The sequence below is a fragment of the Pelmatolapia mariae genome, linkage group LG23 (genome assembly GCF_036321145.2).
Source record: "Pelmatolapia mariae isolate MD_Pm_ZW linkage group LG23, Pm_UMD_F_2, whole genome shotgun sequence".
NCBI lineage: Eukaryota > Metazoa > Chordata > Actinopteri > Cichliformes > Cichlidae > Pelmatolapia > Pelmatolapia mariae.
The window spans coordinates 40,366,917-40,387,299 of NC_086246.1; the positions used below are offsets into that span (position 1 = coordinate 40,366,917).

The 20,383-nt window shown below is 40.0% G+C and overlaps 2 protein-coding genes across 2 annotated transcripts; both read left to right on the top strand.

The window, feature by feature from the left end:
• Nucleotides 1-1,354: 1,354 nt before the first annotated feature.
• Nucleotides 1,355-2,536, top strand: LOC134621258 (granzyme-like protein 1). Its single transcript, XM_063467686.1, has 5 exons — nt 1,355-1,420; nt 1,510-1,660; nt 1,760-1,892; nt 2,017-2,271; nt 2,378-2,536. The coding sequence occupies exons 1-5, from the start codon at nt 1,363-1,365 to the stop codon at nt 2,534-2,536; spliced, it is 756 nt and encodes a 251-aa protein (XP_063323756.1). The 5' UTR covers nt 1,355-1,362.
• Nucleotides 2,537-16,274: 13,738 nt separating this feature from the next.
• Nucleotides 16,275-17,423, top strand: LOC134621259 (mast cell protease 4-like). Its single transcript, XM_063467687.1, has 5 exons — nt 16,275-16,332; nt 16,410-16,557; nt 16,650-16,779; nt 16,896-17,150; nt 17,247-17,423. The coding sequence occupies exons 1-5, from the start codon at nt 16,275-16,277 to the stop codon at nt 17,421-17,423; spliced, it is 768 nt and encodes a 255-aa protein (XP_063323757.1).
• Nucleotides 17,424-20,383: the final 2,960 nt, after the last annotated feature.

Below are 20,383 nucleotides of genomic sequence, written 5' to 3' on the forward strand. Positions count from 1 at the left end.
CTGAGAGAATGAGGCAGGACACAAGGGTGTAGCAGGTCCGAGAGATAACATGGGGCACAACCATTAATAGGAGATAGGAGGAGATTTTGGAACACGGCCATTGTCTCAGTCTCCTTTGTCACGTTCTTCCTCTGTCCTCCCCTGTGTGGTTTCCAGAAAAATCCTTAAATCTTTATGTGTTCCTTTCAATATGTCGACAATACACACCACACTTGTTGACCTTGAAGACGGTCAACGGTGGATGTGAGCCAAATTTTAATGGCTTGTTAAAATGACCCCGCTCTACACCCCTACAACATTTTAACAGAATTCATTCGACACTTTTTGAGTTATATGTTTGCAGAGAGTATGGCATGCATACGCTACCACAATTTCTTGGTAAAACTATACGTGGCAAAAAAGCCCAAGAGAATTCAATGCAGCACAGGGCCTCTGTGCAGAACACCAGAGGTGATGTATATCAATGATTTCTAATCACCGAATACTCTGCGGTCTATGATGCATGTCGTATAGCCTCATTAGTAATCAGACATCTTCCGTGGTGATGCACACCACCTCTCAGTGATTAATTCTTCAGTTAATGAGAAAAACCACTTTGCTCTCAGTAACCATAAAGTTCCATGTGAGTTTATCATTCTTAACATGTTTGCTGTGTAGGTGCTCACCACTACTGTTAGCATCAGTAGCTCCTATAGATAAAGTGGCCGTTCGTTGTGTTTAAACCCTCCTAACGACGCTCTTTTCCCTCGTTGTTTATCTTCTCTCTGTATCGTATCATGCTTGTTGGTGTCCATCTATGTTTTGGTATTGCATGGACAACAACATGGTAGCGACTACCCAGAATGTATTGCTATTACAGAATTCCATGTCATATCATTCATGTCTTCCTAACACTTCCTGATTCATTCCCAAGGAGGCACTAAATGAAAAGGCATCTCCTTCCTGTTTTTACATTGCTGGTGGACAAATTATGAGCCAAGTACCATAATGTTATTGCTCTTGGTTCAAGTATGAAATCAGTAACTCAGTGGGATATTGTTGTTTTGAGCTTTGACAGTATTACAAAAATGTTTCAACAACCCAGCTTTTTGAAGGTTTAGACACGGAACACGTTGCCTGATTGTGTACAAAAGTTGTGGTGTGAGAGACTGTGAGAAACTCGCAACCATTAAACAGCCCGTGTGTTTCAGGATGATGGGGTAGTGTGATAAAGATGAACAAGATAATGTAAAGATAATACAAGTGCCCAAAAAAACAGGATGCAGAAGTCAAAATGTGATAATCAGATTTGACAGAGCAACAGCTGTATAAAAGGTCAATTTCACACTTGTGCCAACACAGATTCACCTTTTTGCTGGCATCATGCTCGGTCTGCAAAAAATCCTGCTCCTCCATGTTCTGGCATGTCTCGGACGACTCGGTAAGATCTGCAAAACTTTGTTATTGTCCTCTGATCGTTTAATGAAATGTTAACTTCATTTTGATTTCCTTTATTTTACTTTTTTTCAGCACATGGAAGTGACATCATACATGGTGAAAAAGCCCCAGAGAACTCCATGCTGTACATGGCCTCTGTGCAGGACAACAAGGGTCACCATGTTTGTGGAGGATTTCTCATCACTGAAGACTTTGTAGTCTCGGCTGCACACTGTGATAAAGAGTGAGTAATCAAACATCTTCTGCTTCTGCTTCTCTGACTCATGTCATTAAAACACATTTAGAAAATGTATTGATTTGCTCTCATTGATTACTCTTTTAGGAGGCCCACACACGTTGTTCTCGGCAACCACAATCTGAAGAACAGCAATCATCAAAAAATAAAGATTGAAAACAAAATCATCCATGAAAATTATCAACACGTTGGACTGGGTAATGACATCATGCTACTTAAAGTAAGTACATGTTCATGTTCACAACAGTTTCACATGATGTATTTGTGGTTTTATTATTCAGATTATATCTAAAGAACTATCGTATGAACATAGATATATTTTTTACTTCATGTTGTGTCTCCAGCTGTCTGAGAAGGTTAAACTGGGCCACAGAGTAAAAACAAGTCAAATTCCACATGCTGAAATAAACCTAAAAGAAAACGAAGTGTGTCAGGTGGCTGGATGGGGAAAAACTAAAGCTGATGGTGAATCTGTTGATGAGCTGATGGTGACGAGCGTGTCTGTCATTGACAAACAAGTTTGTAAAGAACTATGGCATGGTCTTCCTGCCAATGTTATCTGTGCAGGTGGATACAAAACAACCAAAGGATTCTGTCAGGTATGTTTTCTGTCCTTTCAGTTTAAAATGGTTTCATGCTCACAAATGTTAAGAACATAAACGTAATGAGTATAAACTGATAAATTAAAATTCTTCCTCCTCACAGGGAGATTCTGGTGGTCCTCTGGTGTGCCATGGGTTTGCTGTTGGTGTTGTTTCTTTCAACTACTATAACAACTGCACGTACCCCGATAAACCCAACGTCTATACAGACATCTCAAAATACCGTAAATGGATCGACGAGGTTCTGAAAACATTTTTTTGAGTAAAACACTTAAAGTTAAAGTTTACTTCAGGTTTTTCTTTTCACTATTGAAATGTGAGAATTTCTGATTCTTTCATCAGTTTAACCAAAAACACAAATACAAATGTATCCCACACTCGATCTGTCATTTCTTTCTGTAACAGCCAAAAGGCTAAATTTTTAATATTATTTCTGCCTTTGTAGTGGACCACGCTTCAGTTTGCCTGTGATGAAAGAGATATTTGCATCCTTGTATGTTTTATTTGCTTCTCAAAATTTTAATTCAGTTTTTTCCAATTAAACTGAAGTTCAGTGTCAAAAGAAGCAATCAAATTCAGACTTGACAGACTTTTAATTGGTAAATTATATTCATAATATAACTTTAGGTCTGCAGGCGTTACCATGGATACAGGTCAGTGACTGTAGAGCCATGTTCTTCTAGCCAAAAATGAGAAAATACGTTTCATAACATTTCATTTTTTTATATTACTTGTTTATTGCTCTATGAATGATGAACAGAAGCGTACTACAGTAAAGCTCAAAAACATGCTGGTTTCAGGGAATGACTACTTTTTGGTATTTAAGTAATATTAGGATTTTGTCGGCTTAATGTCGGCTCCAACATGTGCTCGGTGGAGATTCTGTTTGTTTTTTGTGTGAAATGCATTACAATACTTGTCCTCGCTCTCACAAGGCACCACCTGATGTTTTTGGAGAGGGGTGATTATTGGCAAAAAAACATAAGATATGAGGGGTGTAGTAGAATGACCTGGTTTGCAGTGGCTTGGATTTTTTTTTATACTGCACACACCTGTGCTGGCAGATTTTATCAAACATAACAACTTCATCTACTGAAACAGCATGCTCTAGTGGTTCAACAGAGACCCATACAAATCTTCCTCTGAGCTTCAGTGCAGGGCAATGAGGCTCAAACAACAAAACAAAAGATTTCATTTATGTGCACTATATCTTACTACAGCTGGAGTACAGATTTATGATGATGAGGATAATGAATAATTCTTGGTGGCGCTGTCACTTGGTGTTCGCTCGCTCTGCAGTGTTGCCAACTTAGCGATTTTGTCGCTATATTTAGCGAGTTTTCAGACCCCCTTAGTGACTTTTTTTCTAAAAAGCGACTAGCGACAAATCTGGCGACTTTTGCTGGTGTTATTGGAGACTTATGACGACTTTTTGACATGAAACCACGTATCACTCTTACTGTCAACAAGCAGCCGGTGCTTCCGTAGGCACATCGCCCAAGTCAAAGCGCTCACAGGCGGTGGATAGTCTTCACGCAGCAGTCACCCCCAGCAGCTGTCAGAGCAGATGTTGTTCACCCTTACGCGTACAAACTGCAAATGAATCGCGCATGAGCGAAGCGGGAGCAGCGGTAAATGTTCATTTTTCTTTGTCTAAAATAAATCAGTGCACTAACATCATTCCAACATAGTCACTTGCTCATTTTCTCCATCGTGTGTGTGCCTCTCTGTGACATAAGCTAAACATCTAGCTAGCTAGCTCATCATGTCTCAGTCTAAACTGTACACTCAAAAATACAGGAAAGAGTGGGAATCAAACCCTGAATTTAAGGGCTGGTTGAAGCAGTTTATTGGAGATGATACACGTGCATACTGCCTGTATTGCAAGGCGGATTTCTATGCCAAACTGAGTGATGTGAAAAAACACATGCTAACACAAAAACATACTCAAAAGGCAAAGCATTATAACAGTTCCACCCAAATGAAACTGCCGTTTCTTACTAAAAAAAACAGACTCTTCAAAAAAGGCCGAAGCCACCATGGCATTAGCTATCGCTGAACACTGTTCCATGCTGGCATGTGATCATATTGGAGAGGCATGTAGAGCTGCTTTCTCAGACTCCACTGCTGCCACCCATTTCAAAATGCACAGGACAAGTGCACAGAAATGATTAATGGTGTTCTGGCACCATACTTTCTGAAAAAGTTGGTTGCAGATGTGGGTGATCAGCGTTTCAGCCTCCTCCTCGATGAGTCCACAGATATAAGTGTTTCTAAGTATCTGGGGGTTGTCATAAGGTACTTTAGTGACACCAAGCAGACAATTGTGTCCACTTTTCTAGGGCTTGTTGAGTTGGAGGGAGGAGATGCCAGATCTATAGCTCGTGTTGTTGTGGGTTTCCTTGAGAAGTGTTGTCTTAAAAAAGACAATCTCTTGGGGATAGGAACCGACAATGCATCTGTGATGACAGGGATTAACAATGGGGTCCATAAAGTGCTGAAGGAGGAGTATGGCCTCAAAGATCTTGTTCTTATTCGCTGTGTATGCCACTCTCTGCAGCTTGCTGTAAGTCATGCTTCCAATGACACCATACCCCGTAGTGTGGAGTACTTGGTACGAGAGACTTATAACTGGTTTTCAGTGTCTCCAAAGCGCAGGGAGGCCTACAAGGCCATTTATGAGACTATCAACTGTGGGGAGAAACCTTTACAGATAACCAAGGTGTGTGCCACACGTTGGCTCTCCATTGAACATGTGGTTTCACGCATTTTGGACCAGTGAGATGAGCTTAGGCTGCATTTTGCAGTCACCAAGTCCAGTGAACACTGCTACATGGCTGAAGTTTTATACTCCATCTACAATGAAAAATATCTTGTACATGACTTTTCTGAAGTCAGTGCTGGGAGAGGTACAGACCGCCATCAAGGCTTTTGAAGGAGAACAGGTAGATCCTCTTAAACTACTTTACAGCTTGGTTAGCCTGATCAAGTCTGTGAGCAGCAGGGTGCTGAATCCACTGGCAAATGTTGATGTACTCAAAGAGCCAATAGAGGGATACATCAGTTCCAAACCATACCTTGGTTACCTTTTTTGAGTCGAAAGCAGCTGAGTTGCACCTTGCACCTGAGGATGAAAAAAATGTCAGAAAGCAGTGTGTAGCCTTTATCATATCCCTTACTAATGAGTTGAGGTGAGACTGCCGGACAATATTGAAGCATTGCAGTACATGTCAGTTTTCAATGTGGAGGAAAGTCTAAAGCACAACAAGAGCCCTGGAGAAATAGAAAAATTTGCTAAACTCCTTGGCTTCTCCCCTGAAGCGATAGATAAGATTGTCCACCAATGGCATACCATCCATCTTAGTAAATGGAATGAGACAAAAAACACAATGGACTTCTGGAGTGAGATTTGGAAGTACAGGGATGCAGCTGATATCAACCCATTTCAAGAACTTGCCATGGCTGCTGTGTCTGTGTTGTCCTTGCCACACTCAAATGCTGAAGTTGAGAGAGTATTCAGCCAGATGAGTGTGGTAAAAAGCAAACTTAGAAATTGGATGTCCTTGCAGAGCCTTAACTCCATTCTGTACATCCGATATGGACTGAAGCTGTCTGGTGAGGCTTGCTATGAGGACCAGCTGCCTGACAATGTTTTGCAGCTTTTTGGCACATCAGCTGCGTACTCATTTAAGTCAAGTGCTACAGTTGCTGAACCTACAGTAGAGAATCTTGACAAACATGAGGATGACCCACTCTTTCTGTGAGCCTGCACAGCCTGGATATCTGAAAAAAACAAAAAAAAAACAAAACCCAATCAGCCTGAATTAGGACCAGACTAGTCCCCAGCATTTTTTCGCATTGCCACTGTTTATTTCTACTGTCTGTTTTTGGTCCATTTAGATTGCTAATGTAGTTTGTTAACAACATTACGGTTAAAAATGTTCTTCTTTTACCCTTTTTCTTGTGTGGTTTAAAACTACTTAAAAATGAAAATGAAAAAAAAAAAAGCCAAAAAAAAAGTAACTCCACCAGAGTGCCTATTTTGGGTCACTTTTGCCGGTCCCAAGCCCGGATAAAGGAGGAGGGTGGGAATTATGATATTAAAACAATAATTGCTAAAAGAAATGTAACTTGTAGTTGTAAATATAAATGTCTAAATGCATTTAGGATGTTTTTTACTCACTTTATGTCTCGTCCATGGTGCTATTTCTCTCTCCTACAGCGTAGTTTACAAGCATGACCAATTATGTTGATGACATCATTTAGCGACTTTTAGGACAGCCAATAGCGATTTTCCTTACTGAGGAGTTGGCAACACTGTCGCTCTGCGGTAGAGTATCACTTCCTGTTCCTGCTCAAACACAGTGGTGTTTCTGAGTAGCTTATCTGCTTAGTAATTTAATTAAAAACTTTTAAATACATTATTTTTTCATAGTATAATCTAAACGTGCTTCCTCCGAAGCACACTTTCTGTGTACTCACTACCTAATTTATAGCCAAAGTATTCACTCACTGTCTCTGTACTCTTTAGCTTAGCTTAGCTTAGCTCGTAGCCGACTCGTTAGCAGCATGGCCTCTTCACCTGTCCCTCCTGCACTTTCCTGCTCATTGTGTCAGATGTTTAGCTACTCCTCGGCCTACAGGTATCATTACCTAGCAGTAATGATACCTGTAAAAATGTAGCATATTTGCAGCTCTGGAGGCCAGGATTACTGAATTGGAGACTCGGCTTCGCACCCTTCATTCACCCGTAGCTAGCCAGGCCCCTGTAGCTGGTGCAGCCGAAGATAGCGTAGGCCCCGCTAGCAGACCCCAAGCAGCTGGGGAAAGAGGGCGGCTGGGTGACGGTGAGGAGGAAGCATAGTCTTAAACAGAAGTCCCAGGTACACCACCAACCTGTTCATGTGTCTAACCGTTTTTCCCCACTCGGCGACACACCCGCCGAGGGTCAAACTCTGGTAATTGGTGATTCTGTTCTCAGACATGTGAAGCTAGAGGCACCGGCAACCATAGTCAATTGTCTTCCAGGGGCCAGAGCAGGCGACGTTGAAGGAAATTTAAAACTGCTGGCTAAGGGTAAACGTAAATACAGTAAAATCATAATTCACGTCGGCAGTAATGACACCCGGTTACGCCAATCGGAGGTCACTAAAATCAATATTGAATCGGTGTGTAACTTTGCCAAAACAATGTCGGACTCTGTAGTTTTCTCTGGTCCCCTCCCCAATCAGATGTTTAGCCGTATGTTCTCCTTAAATTGCTGGCTGTCTGAGTGGTGTCCCAGAAACAATGTGGGCTTCATAGATAATTGGCAAATCTTCTGGAGGAAACCTGGTCTTGTTAGGAGAGACGGCATCCATCCCACTTTGGATGGAGCAGCTCTCATTTCTAGAAATATGGGCAAATTTATTAAACCCCCCAAAATATGACTATCCAGAGTTGGGACCAGGAAGCAGAGTTGCAGTCTTACACGCCTCTCTGCAGCTTCTCTCCTCCTGTTACCCCCCCCCCCCCCAAAACCCATCTCCTTTGAGACTGTGTCAGCTCCCAAGCAGACAAAAAACAAACTAAAAACCAGCAATAAACTTAAAGATAAAAAATCACAAAGAAAGAACAATACAGAATCCACATCTGAACCAAAGAGTAAAACAGTGAAATGTGGATTATTAAATATTAGGTCTCTCTCCTCCAAGTCTCTGTTAGTACATGACTTAATAATTGATCAACAAATTGATTTACTCTGCCTTACAGAAACCTGGTTGCAGCAGGATGAGTATGTTAGTTTAAATGAATCAACACCCCCGAGTCATTCTAACTACCAGAAATCTCGAAGCACAGGCTGAGGGGGCGGTGTGGCAGCAATTTTTCACACCAGCCTATTAATTAACGAAAGACCAAGACAGACTTTTAATTCATTTGAAAGCCTGATGCTTAGCCTTGTCCGCCCAGCTGTAAAACTCAGAAACCAGTCTTACTTGTTATCATATATCGTCCACCTGGGCCTTACACAGAGTTTCTCTCTGATTTCTCAGACTTTTTATCTGATTTAGTGCTCAGCTCAGATAAAATAATTATTGTGGGTGATTTTAACATCCATGTAGATGCTAAAAATGACAGCCTCAACATGGCATTTAATCTGTTATTAGATTCAATTGGCTTCTCTCAAAATGTAAAAGAACCCACCCACCACTTTAATCACACTCTAGATCTTGTTTTAACATATGGCATAGAAACTGAACATTTAACAGTGTTTCCTGAAAACCCTCTGCTGTCTGATCATTTCCTGATAACATTTACATTTGCAATAATTGATTACACAGCAGTGCAGAGTAGACTTCATCACAGTAGATGTCTTTCTGAAAGTGCTGTAACTAAGTTTAAGAATATAATCCACCCACTGTTATCATCTTCAATGCTCTGAGCAGAGCAGCTATCTGAACGCTACCCCAATAGAGGTTGATTATCTTGTTAATAATTTTACCTCCTCACTACGTTTGACTCTGGATACTGTAGCTCCTGTGAAAACTAAGGTCTCAAATCAGAAGTACCTGACTCTGTGGTATAATTCTCAAACACGTAGCCTAAAGCAGATAACTCATAAGCTGGAGAGGAAATGGCGTGTCACAAATTTAGAGGATCATCATTTAGCCTGGAGAAATAGTTTGCTGCTTTATAAGAAACTATTAGTCACTGATTAAAGAAAATAAGAACAACCCCAGGTTTCTCTTCAGCACTGTAGCCAGGCTGACAAAAAGTCAGAGCTCTATTGAGCCAACCATCCCTTTAATGTTAACTAGTAATGACTTCATGAAATTCTTCACAAATAAAATTCTTATCATTAGAGAAAAAATTACCAATAATCATCCCACAGATGTAATATTATCTACAGCTACTTTTAGTACCATTGATGTTAAGTTAGACTCTTTTTCTCCAATCGATCTTTCTGAGTTAACTTCAATAATTACTTCCTCCAAACCATCAACGTGTCTTTTAGACCCCATTCCTACAAAACTGCTCAAAGAAGTCCTGCCATTAATTAATTCTTCAATCTTAAATATAATCAACCTATCTCTAATAATCGGCTATGTACCACAGGCCTTCAAGGTGGCTGTAGTTAAACCTTTACTCAAAAAGCAATCTCTAGACCCAGCAGTCTTAGCTAATTATAGGCCAATCTCCAACCTTCCTTTCATATCAAAAATCCTTGAAAGAGTAGTTGTCTTTTTTTTTTTCTTTTTTTTTTCCCTTTTGCCTGTCACATTTGGTTCTTTAGCCGACAGAATTGTTGTCTGAAGACCAACAAGGATACCCAATGGATTTATTTTGCCAAATGGATCATCATGGCATTGCCGTATTGGTCCATTTGATCAACCTTTGTTGTTATTATTTATTTTATTTTCAGTTGTTACAGACGGGACAGACATGACTGGGGGATAGGAAAGAGAGAAAGCAAGAGAGGAAGGAAAAGAAAAACAGAAGGGAAGAGGGACAGTGAGAAAGGGCACTTACAAAGACAAAGAAAAAAAACACTCCTGGATCACCTGTTGAGAGAAAAAGAAGAGAAAACAAGCAAAAAAAAAACAAAGCAAAAAAAAAGCAAAAAAAAAAGAAAGAGTAGTTGTCAAACAGCTAACAGATCATCTGCAGAGGAATGGCTTATTTGAAGAGTTTCAGTCAGGTTTCAGAGCTCATCACAGCACAGAAACAGCTTTAGTGAAGGTTACAAATAGAGCTGGGCGATATAAGATTTTTTCATATCACGATATGTTTTTTTCATTTCTGGCGATAACGATATATATCACGATATAAGCCAAATAACTATATTTGTAAGATTTAAATGTGCTGTTGCTTACAAGTAAAATGTGAAATAATTAGCAGCTTGTTTTAATTTAAATATTTATTTCCCATAATAAGTTCAACAGGGTAGATGTACTTAAGGAACATGAAACTTCAGTTTCAGATAAATAAAGGCAAATATTGCAAACTACACAAAACGCAGCTGCTAAAGCGTTTAAGTTTCAAAATAGAACAAACAAAACAGACTACTAAATTGTCAATTCCACTTAGAAACAAAATTTTAATTCTAAAAATAAATCTTAGTTCGTTTTACAGAAGAACAGACAAAATTGACTAACTTTTGTCAATATCAAATAAACTGAGAACTAAAAGGAAATTGTCAATCTCTCCTTGTTGTATAGCTTAGCTTTTCAAACAGTTTTAACAGTGACTTTAGTCTGACAAAAGCCGAATGACGAATTAGCGCTTTCAGTCAGAGATTGAGCATGCACCGGTTTATTGTATATCCAGACTTGCTTTCGGCACAATTTACAGTGCGCGCTACTCTGTTTTTTGTCAGACTTGAAATAGCCGAAATACCTTCACACTACGGAACTTCTATGGCCCTTCCGTTCGACAATCTCTCTGGTATTGGAACCATCATCGTTTTTTTCTTCGGTAACCTTCGCTCACGCTCTCGGTTGATTTTTCTCTAGTCGGCACACTCATTTCCTCCATTACCCGGGCGGCCCGGCTGCATAAACAAATACACATGTGCGCCTTGGCACTTGTGCTGTACGTAACAAGTCACGTGACGTGACGCTGCGGCTGTGATTGGTTAGGCTCTGCGCTACTTAATTTGGATTGGCTGTTCTTTTTTTCTTTTTTTAAGAGGACAAGAGAGATGAGACCTATTGCAATAGTTAAATTTTTCTATCGAGAAAAAGTTATTTCGCAATACATATCGTTATCGTTCTATCGCCCAGCTCTAGTTACAAATGATCTTCTTATGGCCTCTGACAGTGGACTCATCTCTGTGCTTGTCCTTCTAGACCTAAGTGCAGCGTTCGATACTGTTGACCATAATATCCTATTAGAGCGATTAGAACATGCTGTTGGTATTACAGGTACTGCGCTTTGTATCATATCTATCTAATAGACTCCAATTTGTACATGTAAATGGAGAGTCCTCTTTACACACTAAGGTCAATTATGGTGTTCCACAGGGTTCAGAGCTAGGACCAATTCTGTTTACATTATACATGCTTCCCTTAGGCAGCATCATTAGAAGACATAGCATAAATTTTCACTGCTATGCAGATGACACCCAGCTCTATCTATCCATGAAGCCAGATAACACACACCAATTAGTTAAACTGCAGCAATGTCTTAAAGACATAAAGACCTGGATGGCCACTAACTTTCTTCTTCTTCATTCATATAAAACTGAGGTTATTGTACTCGGCCCTGGAAATCTTAGAAATATGGTATCTAACCAGATTCTTACTCTGGATGGCATTACCTTGGCCTCCAGTAATGCTGTGAGGAACCTTGGAGTCATTTTTGACCAGGACATGTCCTTCAATGCACATATTAAACAAATATGTAAGACTGCTTTCTTCCATTTGCGCAACATCTCTAAAGTTAGAAATATCCTGTCTCAGAGTGATGCTGAAAAACTAGTTCATGCATTTATTACCTCTAGGCTGGACTACTGTAATTCATTATTATCAGGATATCCTAAAAACTCGCTGAAAAGCCTTCGGTTAATCCAAAATGCTGCAGCAAGAGTACTGACAGGGACTAGAAAGGGAGAGCATATTTCTCCTGTTTTGGCTTCCCTTCATTGGCTTCCTGTTAAATCCAGAATTAAATTCAAAATCCTGCTCCTCACATACAAGGTCTTAAATAATCAGGCCCCATCTTATCTTAATGACCTTGTAGTACCATATCAACCTATTAGAGCACTTCGCTCTCGCTCTGCAGGCCTACTTGTTGTTCTTAGAGTATTTAAAAGTAGAATGGGAGGCAGAACCTTCAGTTTCCAGGCCCCTCTTCTGTGGAACCAGCTTCCAGTTTGGATTCGGGAGACAGACACTATCTCTACTTTCAAGATTAGGCTTAAAACTTTCCTTTTTGCTAAAGCATATAGTTAGGGCTGGATCAGGTGACCCTGAATCCTCCCTTAGTTATGCTGCAATAGACGTAGGCTGCCGGGGATTCCCATGATGCATTGAGTTTTTCCTTTCCAGTCACCTTTCTCACTCACTATGTGTTAATAGACCTCTCTGCATTGAATCATACTTGTTATTAATCTCTGTCTCTCTTCCACAGCATGTCTTTATCCTGTTTTTCTTCTCTCACCCCAACCGGTCGCAGCAGATGGCCGCCCCTCCCTGCCGGAGGTTTCTTCCTGTTAAAAGGGAGTTTTTCCTTCCCACTGTCGCCAAAGTGCTTGCTCATAGGGGGTCATATGATTGTTGGGTTTTTCTCTGTACCTATGAAGCACCTTGAGGCGACTTTTGTTGTGATTTGGCGCTATATAAATAAAATTGAATTGAATTGAAATTGAATTAATAAATTCACATTTATGCTGCAGACGCTGAATGAATGATAATTCAACAGATGAAAAGCTCTGTGAGTGCACGTGCAGTTTTACTAACCACAGTAATAGTTTCTTAACTGCGAGTGTAGAGCATCGACTCTTAATCTAAAACACAAAGGCGAAGAAGTATATAATATAACACAGTATATGTATACAAAAGAGTCGAAACCTCCAAATTCTACCAACTACATTAGAATGAAATTGGAGGGTGCACTGTGCCTGATGGTATCTGAATAAGTCAACCCTGAGTTGATATGTTTTTCTAGTTTAAGCATTTGATGTGTTTTTTAATACAACAACAAAGACAGAAATTATAAGAATGAAAATAACAGAAAAATAGTTTGGATTCAGGAGACAGACACCATCTCTACTGTTAAGATTAGGCTTCAAACTTTTCTTTTTGATAAAGCATATAGTCAGGGCTGGATCAGGTGACACTGAATCCTCCCTTAGTTATGCTGCAGCAGGTGTAGGCTGCTGAGGGATTCCCTTTCTTCTTCACTATTTGTTAATACACCTCACTGCATTTAATCATTAGTTATTCTTAACCTCTGGATCTCTTCCACAGCATGTCTTTTTGTATAGTAAAAAAAATGCATTTGTGTAGATGTGTGTTGTATCTATAATAACATTTTGTATATCTATGTAATAACAATCATATAGATATGAGAAGCTCTATTCAATCCAAAAAGTGTCATGAACTGGCTGTGAAGCTGGCAGGATTGGACCCAAATGCAGACTGACAGGCAGGACTTTAACTAAAAAAACACAGCTTTTATTGCTGGATATGAAATACTACAAACTATACCAGGAGAAACTTAGGAACAGAACACGTGGAGAAATGCACAGCTATGAGGGAGATCGCACTGCAGGTCAGAAGGAGACACAGACATAAATAGACACAAGGGCAAGACACAGACTAATTCACAGACCATGACACGGGAGCTGGGAGGAGAGAACACTCTGGGACATGAGATGGAGACAACGGGGCAGTCTGGGCAGGTCCTGACACTTGCCTGGGCCATGGCAGCCTATGTTAGTGAATACATGGACTTATTAAATGTATTCGACCTTTGACCTTTGAAAAGATCCTGGAAACCATGTGTAAAACCACATCGTAGATGTTTGGATATGGAAACAAGGTGTTTTTCTGTGATTCTCTGTCCAAAATATCATTATTTAGATGGTTATGATCCTGCATGCTGGTGAAAACCATTATGAATTCATGTTTGTGAATAAGGCAGGTTTGAAATTTTGAGGAGAAGTAAGTCAGAAATTCACTGTCCAGTGGACAACCGTCACAATATCTGTACAGCATGGGGCCAATATCAGCATCTGTGCTGCTGCATCAGAGCATGGTGTGCTGGGATCCTGTACTGCATCAGACAGTGCAGAGCTCCCTGTAGCATGACATCTTAATAAATATATGAAAAATTACTGAAATAGTTTTTAGGTATATGGTCATATAAATAACTGATTTCATATATTTCATTTATGTATTTGGCTTAATAATAAAACTAGTTTGTTCTTAGTGCAAAAGAAAACAGCGAAAGAAAGCGACAGAGAGAGAGCTGTCACATGGTAAGCTCAGTAAAGTGAAAGCAGATGTGGTCTGGATGCAGAACAGGTGCGATCGTGTTTGTGGAGGCCTGAGAGGTTGTGGTCTAAGCTGAAAACAACTGAGTGAGAGCCAGTCAAACATCATCGGGCAGTCTCTAACATATGTCTTTACAACAGTTTAGAAAATGCACTGATCATTTCGCAATTAGTAAACTTTCAGGAAACCTACACATGTTGATTCTGGCAATGAAAAATTATTAAAAACATATTCAAGCCCATATCTTAAAGATACACTGGGCTTGGTGCTTGTTTTATGCTCTTTACTATAAGTTTATATTCAGGCAAGGAACAGTCATGTGCAATAGTTTTAGTAAAATTATTACATTTATTAGAACTAGAATTTTTTTCTTTCTGATATGTGTTTCAGAACATGAAATGAAATGAAAATTGCCATGTTGTTAGACCTGTGTTATTATAAATCACATTTAGTTTATTCCAGATCCTCTCCGCTACACTTACCTTAATATCATTAGCTTAATGAGCAATCTGGGATTTCACAGTTTAGTTATGAGTGTATTTATTTAAAGGGCATGGCACTGAGAGCTTATGACCAATCCGAAACACAGACACACCTACTGGCAGCAGGTAACTGATTTAACAAAGGAAGATAAAATAATGTCAGAAGAACACTTTAATCATAAGTGTGATAATAAGTGATCCCCTTTAACTGATTTTTAGTTTTAGTTTTGAGTTATCACTCTGATAATTAAATTAAAAACAATCCTTATTTATTTATTTAAGTGATTTTGTTTGTTTGTACTAATTCGATCATGTTTCACCCCTGGTGGTAGTTAAACAGTGACATATTAAACAGATATGTTTAATATGTCACATATCTCCACAGACAGATATGTTTAATATGTCTGTGGAGCTGGACACTGTGGTTTTGGTGCTGGTGGAAAGTGCTGGTGAAAACCACAGACAGACACTTAAAGTGTTTGATTACTTGTTTCTCTTTTTCCATATCAGTCTCATCACTCCTCTTACATCAAAGAAAAAAGAAATGTCAGCTTATTTACTGTAACTGCATCAGTATCCGAAATTTAACAAACTTATTCTGAAAAAAAGTGTTGTTGTTTTTTTTCAATTAGTGTAGTTTCTCCTTATAGTCACTGTTAAAGATCCCAATTCTTTGATCTTTGGGCTGAAGGACAACACTTGGTGTATAAATGCTCAATCAACAATCTCTTTATTTCATACAATTCTCATTATTCCATACAACACTTTGAGCATAAACGTCCGGACGGGAGTTGTGGACAGGAGGGTGTCCGCCAGATCTCGAAGTGTCTGACCGTTTCTCACATTCTTATAGCTTCAGGCCCTCTCCAAAGTCATAAAACCTAAACATCCACATTCTTTCTCTTTCAGTGAGCCTAAGTTAGGACCTTGGCTTCCTGTGCAGTATGTTCTGTTCTTTCTAATCAGACAAATAAGGCCAAGATTCTCTGAAAACAGTATTTCTTATAAATCAGCAGCATCATAAAACAGTGTAATGATTTCACAATCTTTAATCCAAGGCATAATGTGACCTATAGCTGTATAATGATTCAACAATTCTTTGATTAGAAGTATAAGGTGGCATAAGATAGTATAATAATCTCACATCACAAACAAGGAAATGAAAACCCTAAAGAATGTTTTTAAATTGACTTAAAGATTTTTAAGTCAATTTATTTCTATTTCAGAAGAAAAGGAGGCCCAAAAATGTGCCCAATAAACCAAATCAGGAAGCTGAAAAGTCTTAAATCACAAAAGTTGATCTGAAATTGAGCCTCAAATGGTGATAAAGAAAGAAAATTAATGTGAATATATGTGTTGGACACTAAAATAAATATATACACACAATCGCAAAATTATAAATGTGTTTCATATTGATAATGAAAGATTATCCATGTATGTGTAGCTTACCTTGTAACCATACAGGATGTGGTTAGAAGTCATTGTAGCAAGCTGCACCATAAAAGGGTGGACGTGACACATGTGGTGTTTTGATGGCATCATGCACACTCTGCAGAAACTTCTGTTCTTCCATGTTTTCACATGTCTCGGACAAGCTGGTAAGAATTAATCATCGGTCATTATTCTCTGACTATCTGACGGGAGCATCAACTTGTTTTTTTTTTCCTCTTTGGAGGACATGGGAGTGACATCATAAAGGGTAAAAAGGCTCCAGAGAACTCATTGCTGTACATGGCCTCACTGCAGAGCGACACTCATCACGTATGTGGAGGATTTCTCATCACTGCAGACTTTGTGCTCACTGCTGCACACTGTGCCACAGAGTAAGTCATTATTCTTCTACAGCGGCAGAATCTGACTGACAGCATTAAAACTGGTTTAGAGAGTGTATTGATTTCAATGATTACTCTTCCAGCAATCCCACGCACGTTGTTCTCGGCACTCACAATCTTAAGTCCCATCAAGAAAAAATAACAATTGAAAAGAAATTCAAGCCCAAATTTTATCAAAGGGCTTGGTACGGTGATGACATCATGCTCCTTAAAGTAAGTATGAACTAAACTAATACTGAAACATTAAAGGTTTAAGGTGATATCATTTTGTGATCTAATTATTTACACTGCATAACAGTGCAAGCATTTCTAATGCTAACTGTCTCCAGCTTTCCAGAAAAGTTAAACTAAACGACAGAGTAAAAATAATTCCACTGCCATCTGCTAAAGTACACCTAAGAGAAAATGAAGTGTGTCAGGTGTCTGGATGGGGAAAAACTAGAACTGCTGGTAAAACTGTTAATGAGCTGAGAGTGGTGGATGTGCCTGTCGTCAACAAAACGGTCTGTAAGGAACTGTGGCCTGGTCTTCCTGCTAATGTAATCTGCGCAGGTGGTTATGGCACAGACAAAGGGTTCTGTCAGGTATGTTTAAGGTCCAATCACTGACGTTGTAATTTGGCCTCTTATCGAAAACTGAAACTTAAAAAGACAACTCAAAAGTTTTTCTCCTCCTCACAGGGTGATTCAGGCGGCCCGCTGGTGTGCAAAGGAATAGCTGTTGGTGTCGCTTCCTTCAACAACAACAAATGCTGTGACTATCCTGATGTACCCAATGTTTTTACAGACATCTCAAAATACCGCCTGTGGATCAACTCAATTCTAAAAAACCCAAATAGTGATAAACAAAACCCATAAAGTTTGGGTTTTGCATTATTAAAATGTAAACACGGTGCTGGCAATCGCTTCATCGGAGGAACCAAAAACAGAAATACAAATATCTCGCAGTCCAAATTTCGTCTGTAATATTTTAGTGAGAAAAAAATTTAGCCTAGAAAATAACAACTAAAATTTTAAAGAGAATAATTTTGTCACATGATCACTTCTACAGTTTGCTGTTCCCACAAGACTGAAGTAACACGCTCATTGTGAGTCGGTGAGAGCGGAAGTGACCACACTCAGTGTTACCCCAGGAGGGCATGCAGCAACAATCATGTGGGTCTATCAACAGTACCTCATAGTAGCTGACAGGCAAAATTGTCAAATTGTTTCACAGAATCAGGTTATATACCACTGTAGTCTATTTATTTACACAACATTATCTAAAATATTTTGTAATCTGGCATTTTAATCTTTAATCTCTTCACTGTGTTGTGTTTGTGAAGTGCACAGAAATAATTAGTTTACCAGCCAAGTACAGATAATTCAGCTTCAATACACTTATTTTTATTACAGTAATTTCTGCTTTGCACTGAAATAACACGAGTTGGTTTAGTGGTGATGGTCACAGTGGTCACAGCTCACAGTGGAGTCTCAGTGTGAGTGTGCATGTGCATCCTGTCCCTGCAGGTTCTCTCTGTTCTCTGTGGTCTGGTTCACTCCAACAGTCCAGACACATATATACATATGTGTCTGGACAGACACATAATACATATATATATATATATATATATATATATATATATATATATATATATATATATATATATATATATACATATATATATATATATATATATATATATATGGAAAAAAAAACTCACACACAAAAAACTACTCAAAACAAAACAAAAGGCTGGAAAAGCGAGTGGTGCTAAAAAAACAAAAAAACAAAACAGCTCTATGAATTCTCTGTAGGCTCTTCTTCGTGTGTTGCTTTCATTTTTTCCCGTTTCACTGTTAGACGCCTAAGTATAGCGACAATAAAGGAAACTTTATCTTTTGTCTCTTTGTCTGTTTATTTACTCATTTCTATTAGTGTTATTTCCTTTATTGCAGTATGTGTGCAATGTGTATAAGCTGACAGGCAGGAGGAAAAAGAGAAAGAAAAAGGAATGGGAAGAAAAAAAGAGAGAAAACATAATAAAGGGATAGAGCACAGATAGAAAAGTGCAAAGGATCTGCACCTGTAAGAAAAAAACAAAGACAGAACCTGGGACAGAAGGAAATGACAAAGTACAGATACACAAATCACCTCGTCATGAGCCAAGTGCCCAGCACTGCAGCTGTCTACTATCAGACAGTATTTTAGCTTCAGCAGCATGAAATGTTGAAATGGCGCCTTCTAGTGGCAGAAAAGCAGACAACCTCTAAAAATCTTGCTCTGGCCGTGTCTGCATGATAATGAGACTTATGCCAGATCTCTGGGTGCTCTGGTTTCCTCCCACAGTCCAAATTCAATTCAATTAGACTTTTTATAGCAACAAATCATAACAATAAACACCTCATGGTGAAGACTCTACAATAATAGAGACAATCAGATGACCCTCAATGGGCAAGCACTTAGTGCCAGTGAGAAGGAAAACTCCCTTTGAACAGGAAGAAACCTCCAACAGAACCAGGCTCAGGGAGGTGTGGGCTGTGAGGGGAGGAAGACAGGACAGAGACACACTGTAGAAGAGAGCCAGAGATTAATAATAAGTACTGATTAAATGCAGAGAGGTGTGTAAACACAAAGTGATAAGAAACAAACCAAGCCACCAAGGCCCTAGCTGGGCCTTGGGGGCTTGGGTCCTTGTTGGTGTGTTGCCGGGGTTGTGGGCAGGTGGGTGTCTGTGCCCTGGCGCAGGGTGCCGCCGGTGCATCGAGCCACCTGGGGGGCTTTTCAACTGGTGGGGGAGGCTGTTACATCTTGCAGGAGGTCTCCTCTCTTCAGGAACTCACTCTGCAGGAGGGGGAGATATAGGAGAGGTGGAGGAAGATCTCAGCCTGGGCGTCTATTGTCTTGTGTAGTCTGGAAGATGAGTGGATGACGGGGTGGGTGCAATTTTATCTGTGGTGGGGTCAGGTGGGCTGTCCCGGGCTCTGTGGGGCCAGGTGGCGCTGCTGAACTGGGCCCCGGTCCGGATGGGCCTGGGCCCCCTTTCCCTGGCGGGTTGCAGAGTATGGGGGTGCCTACTGGGGTCAGCGGGGGAGCTGGCCCCAGGGAGGGGTCACTTGCCCCTCCCTTCATTCCCTCCCCATCTCCAGCTGCCTCCCTCTTCCCGCTCCACCACAATCACCCACACATGCAGGGCCTTGGGGTAAACAGTGGCGGTCCTAGCCTGTTTGGCACCCCGGGCGAACACGCCCTCTGGCGCCCCCCCCCCCCCCCCCCCCCCCCCCACACACACACACACACACACACACACACGCACGCACACACACACACACACACGCACACACACATATATGACCCTATATATGAAGAGAGAGAGAGAGTATGCATAGTATGCAAACGGCTACCAAACAGACATCATAATTCGTCATACAATGGGAACAGGACAATTCAACAATTGACACTGACTAATTAATATTATATTATTGTATATATTGTTTGGAGTTTAGTCTGTTACTGTTACTATTTTTACCATTTCTTCTTGGAGGAACTGTAACCCACATAATTTCCTTAGGGATTAAGAAAGTATTCTGATTCTTAATGTTTTAGGATACATGACCTGCCATTATCCAATGACACATCTGCTTACCTGTATCTTTTGCTCGTTTCTCCTTGTAGGAGCCATAGTTAAATGTATTGAATTTTAATGATCACTGGGTTTTCATTTGTTTGGTTGCTATGGTGATGTGTAATGGGAGTCACGTGGGTGCTAGCGGTGACATTAAGAGGGCGTTGTCAGTCTGTCATTCACTGGTTTGATTTTGACAGAGAGGAGGGCTGG

Excerpts from the sequence above, each read along its gene's own strand:
- LOC134621258 (XM_063467686.1), top strand. The coding sequence starts at position 1,363 with ATGCTCGGTCTGCAAAAAATCCTGCTCCTCCATGTTCTGGCATGTCTC. Across the intron at positions 1,661-1,759 it reads GCTGCACACTGTGATAAAGA|GAGGCCCACACACGTTGTTC; the intron begins GTGAGTAATCAA and ends TTACTCTTTTAG. Across the intron at positions 2,272-2,377 it reads CAACCAAAGGATTCTGTCAG|GGAGATTCTGGTGGTCCTCT; the intron begins GTATGTTTTCTG and ends TCCTCCTCACAG.
- LOC134621259 (XM_063467687.1), top strand. The coding sequence starts at position 16,275 with ATGCACACTCTGCAGAAACTTCTGTTCTTCCATGTTTTCACATGTCTC. Across the intron at positions 16,333-16,409 it reads CACATGTCTCGGACAAGCTG|GACATGGGAGTGACATCATA; the intron begins GTAAGAATTAAT and ends TCCTCTTTGGAG. Across the intron at positions 16,558-16,649 it reads GCTGCACACTGTGCCACAGA|CAATCCCACGCACGTTGTTC; the intron begins GTAAGTCATTAT and ends TTACTCTTCCAG.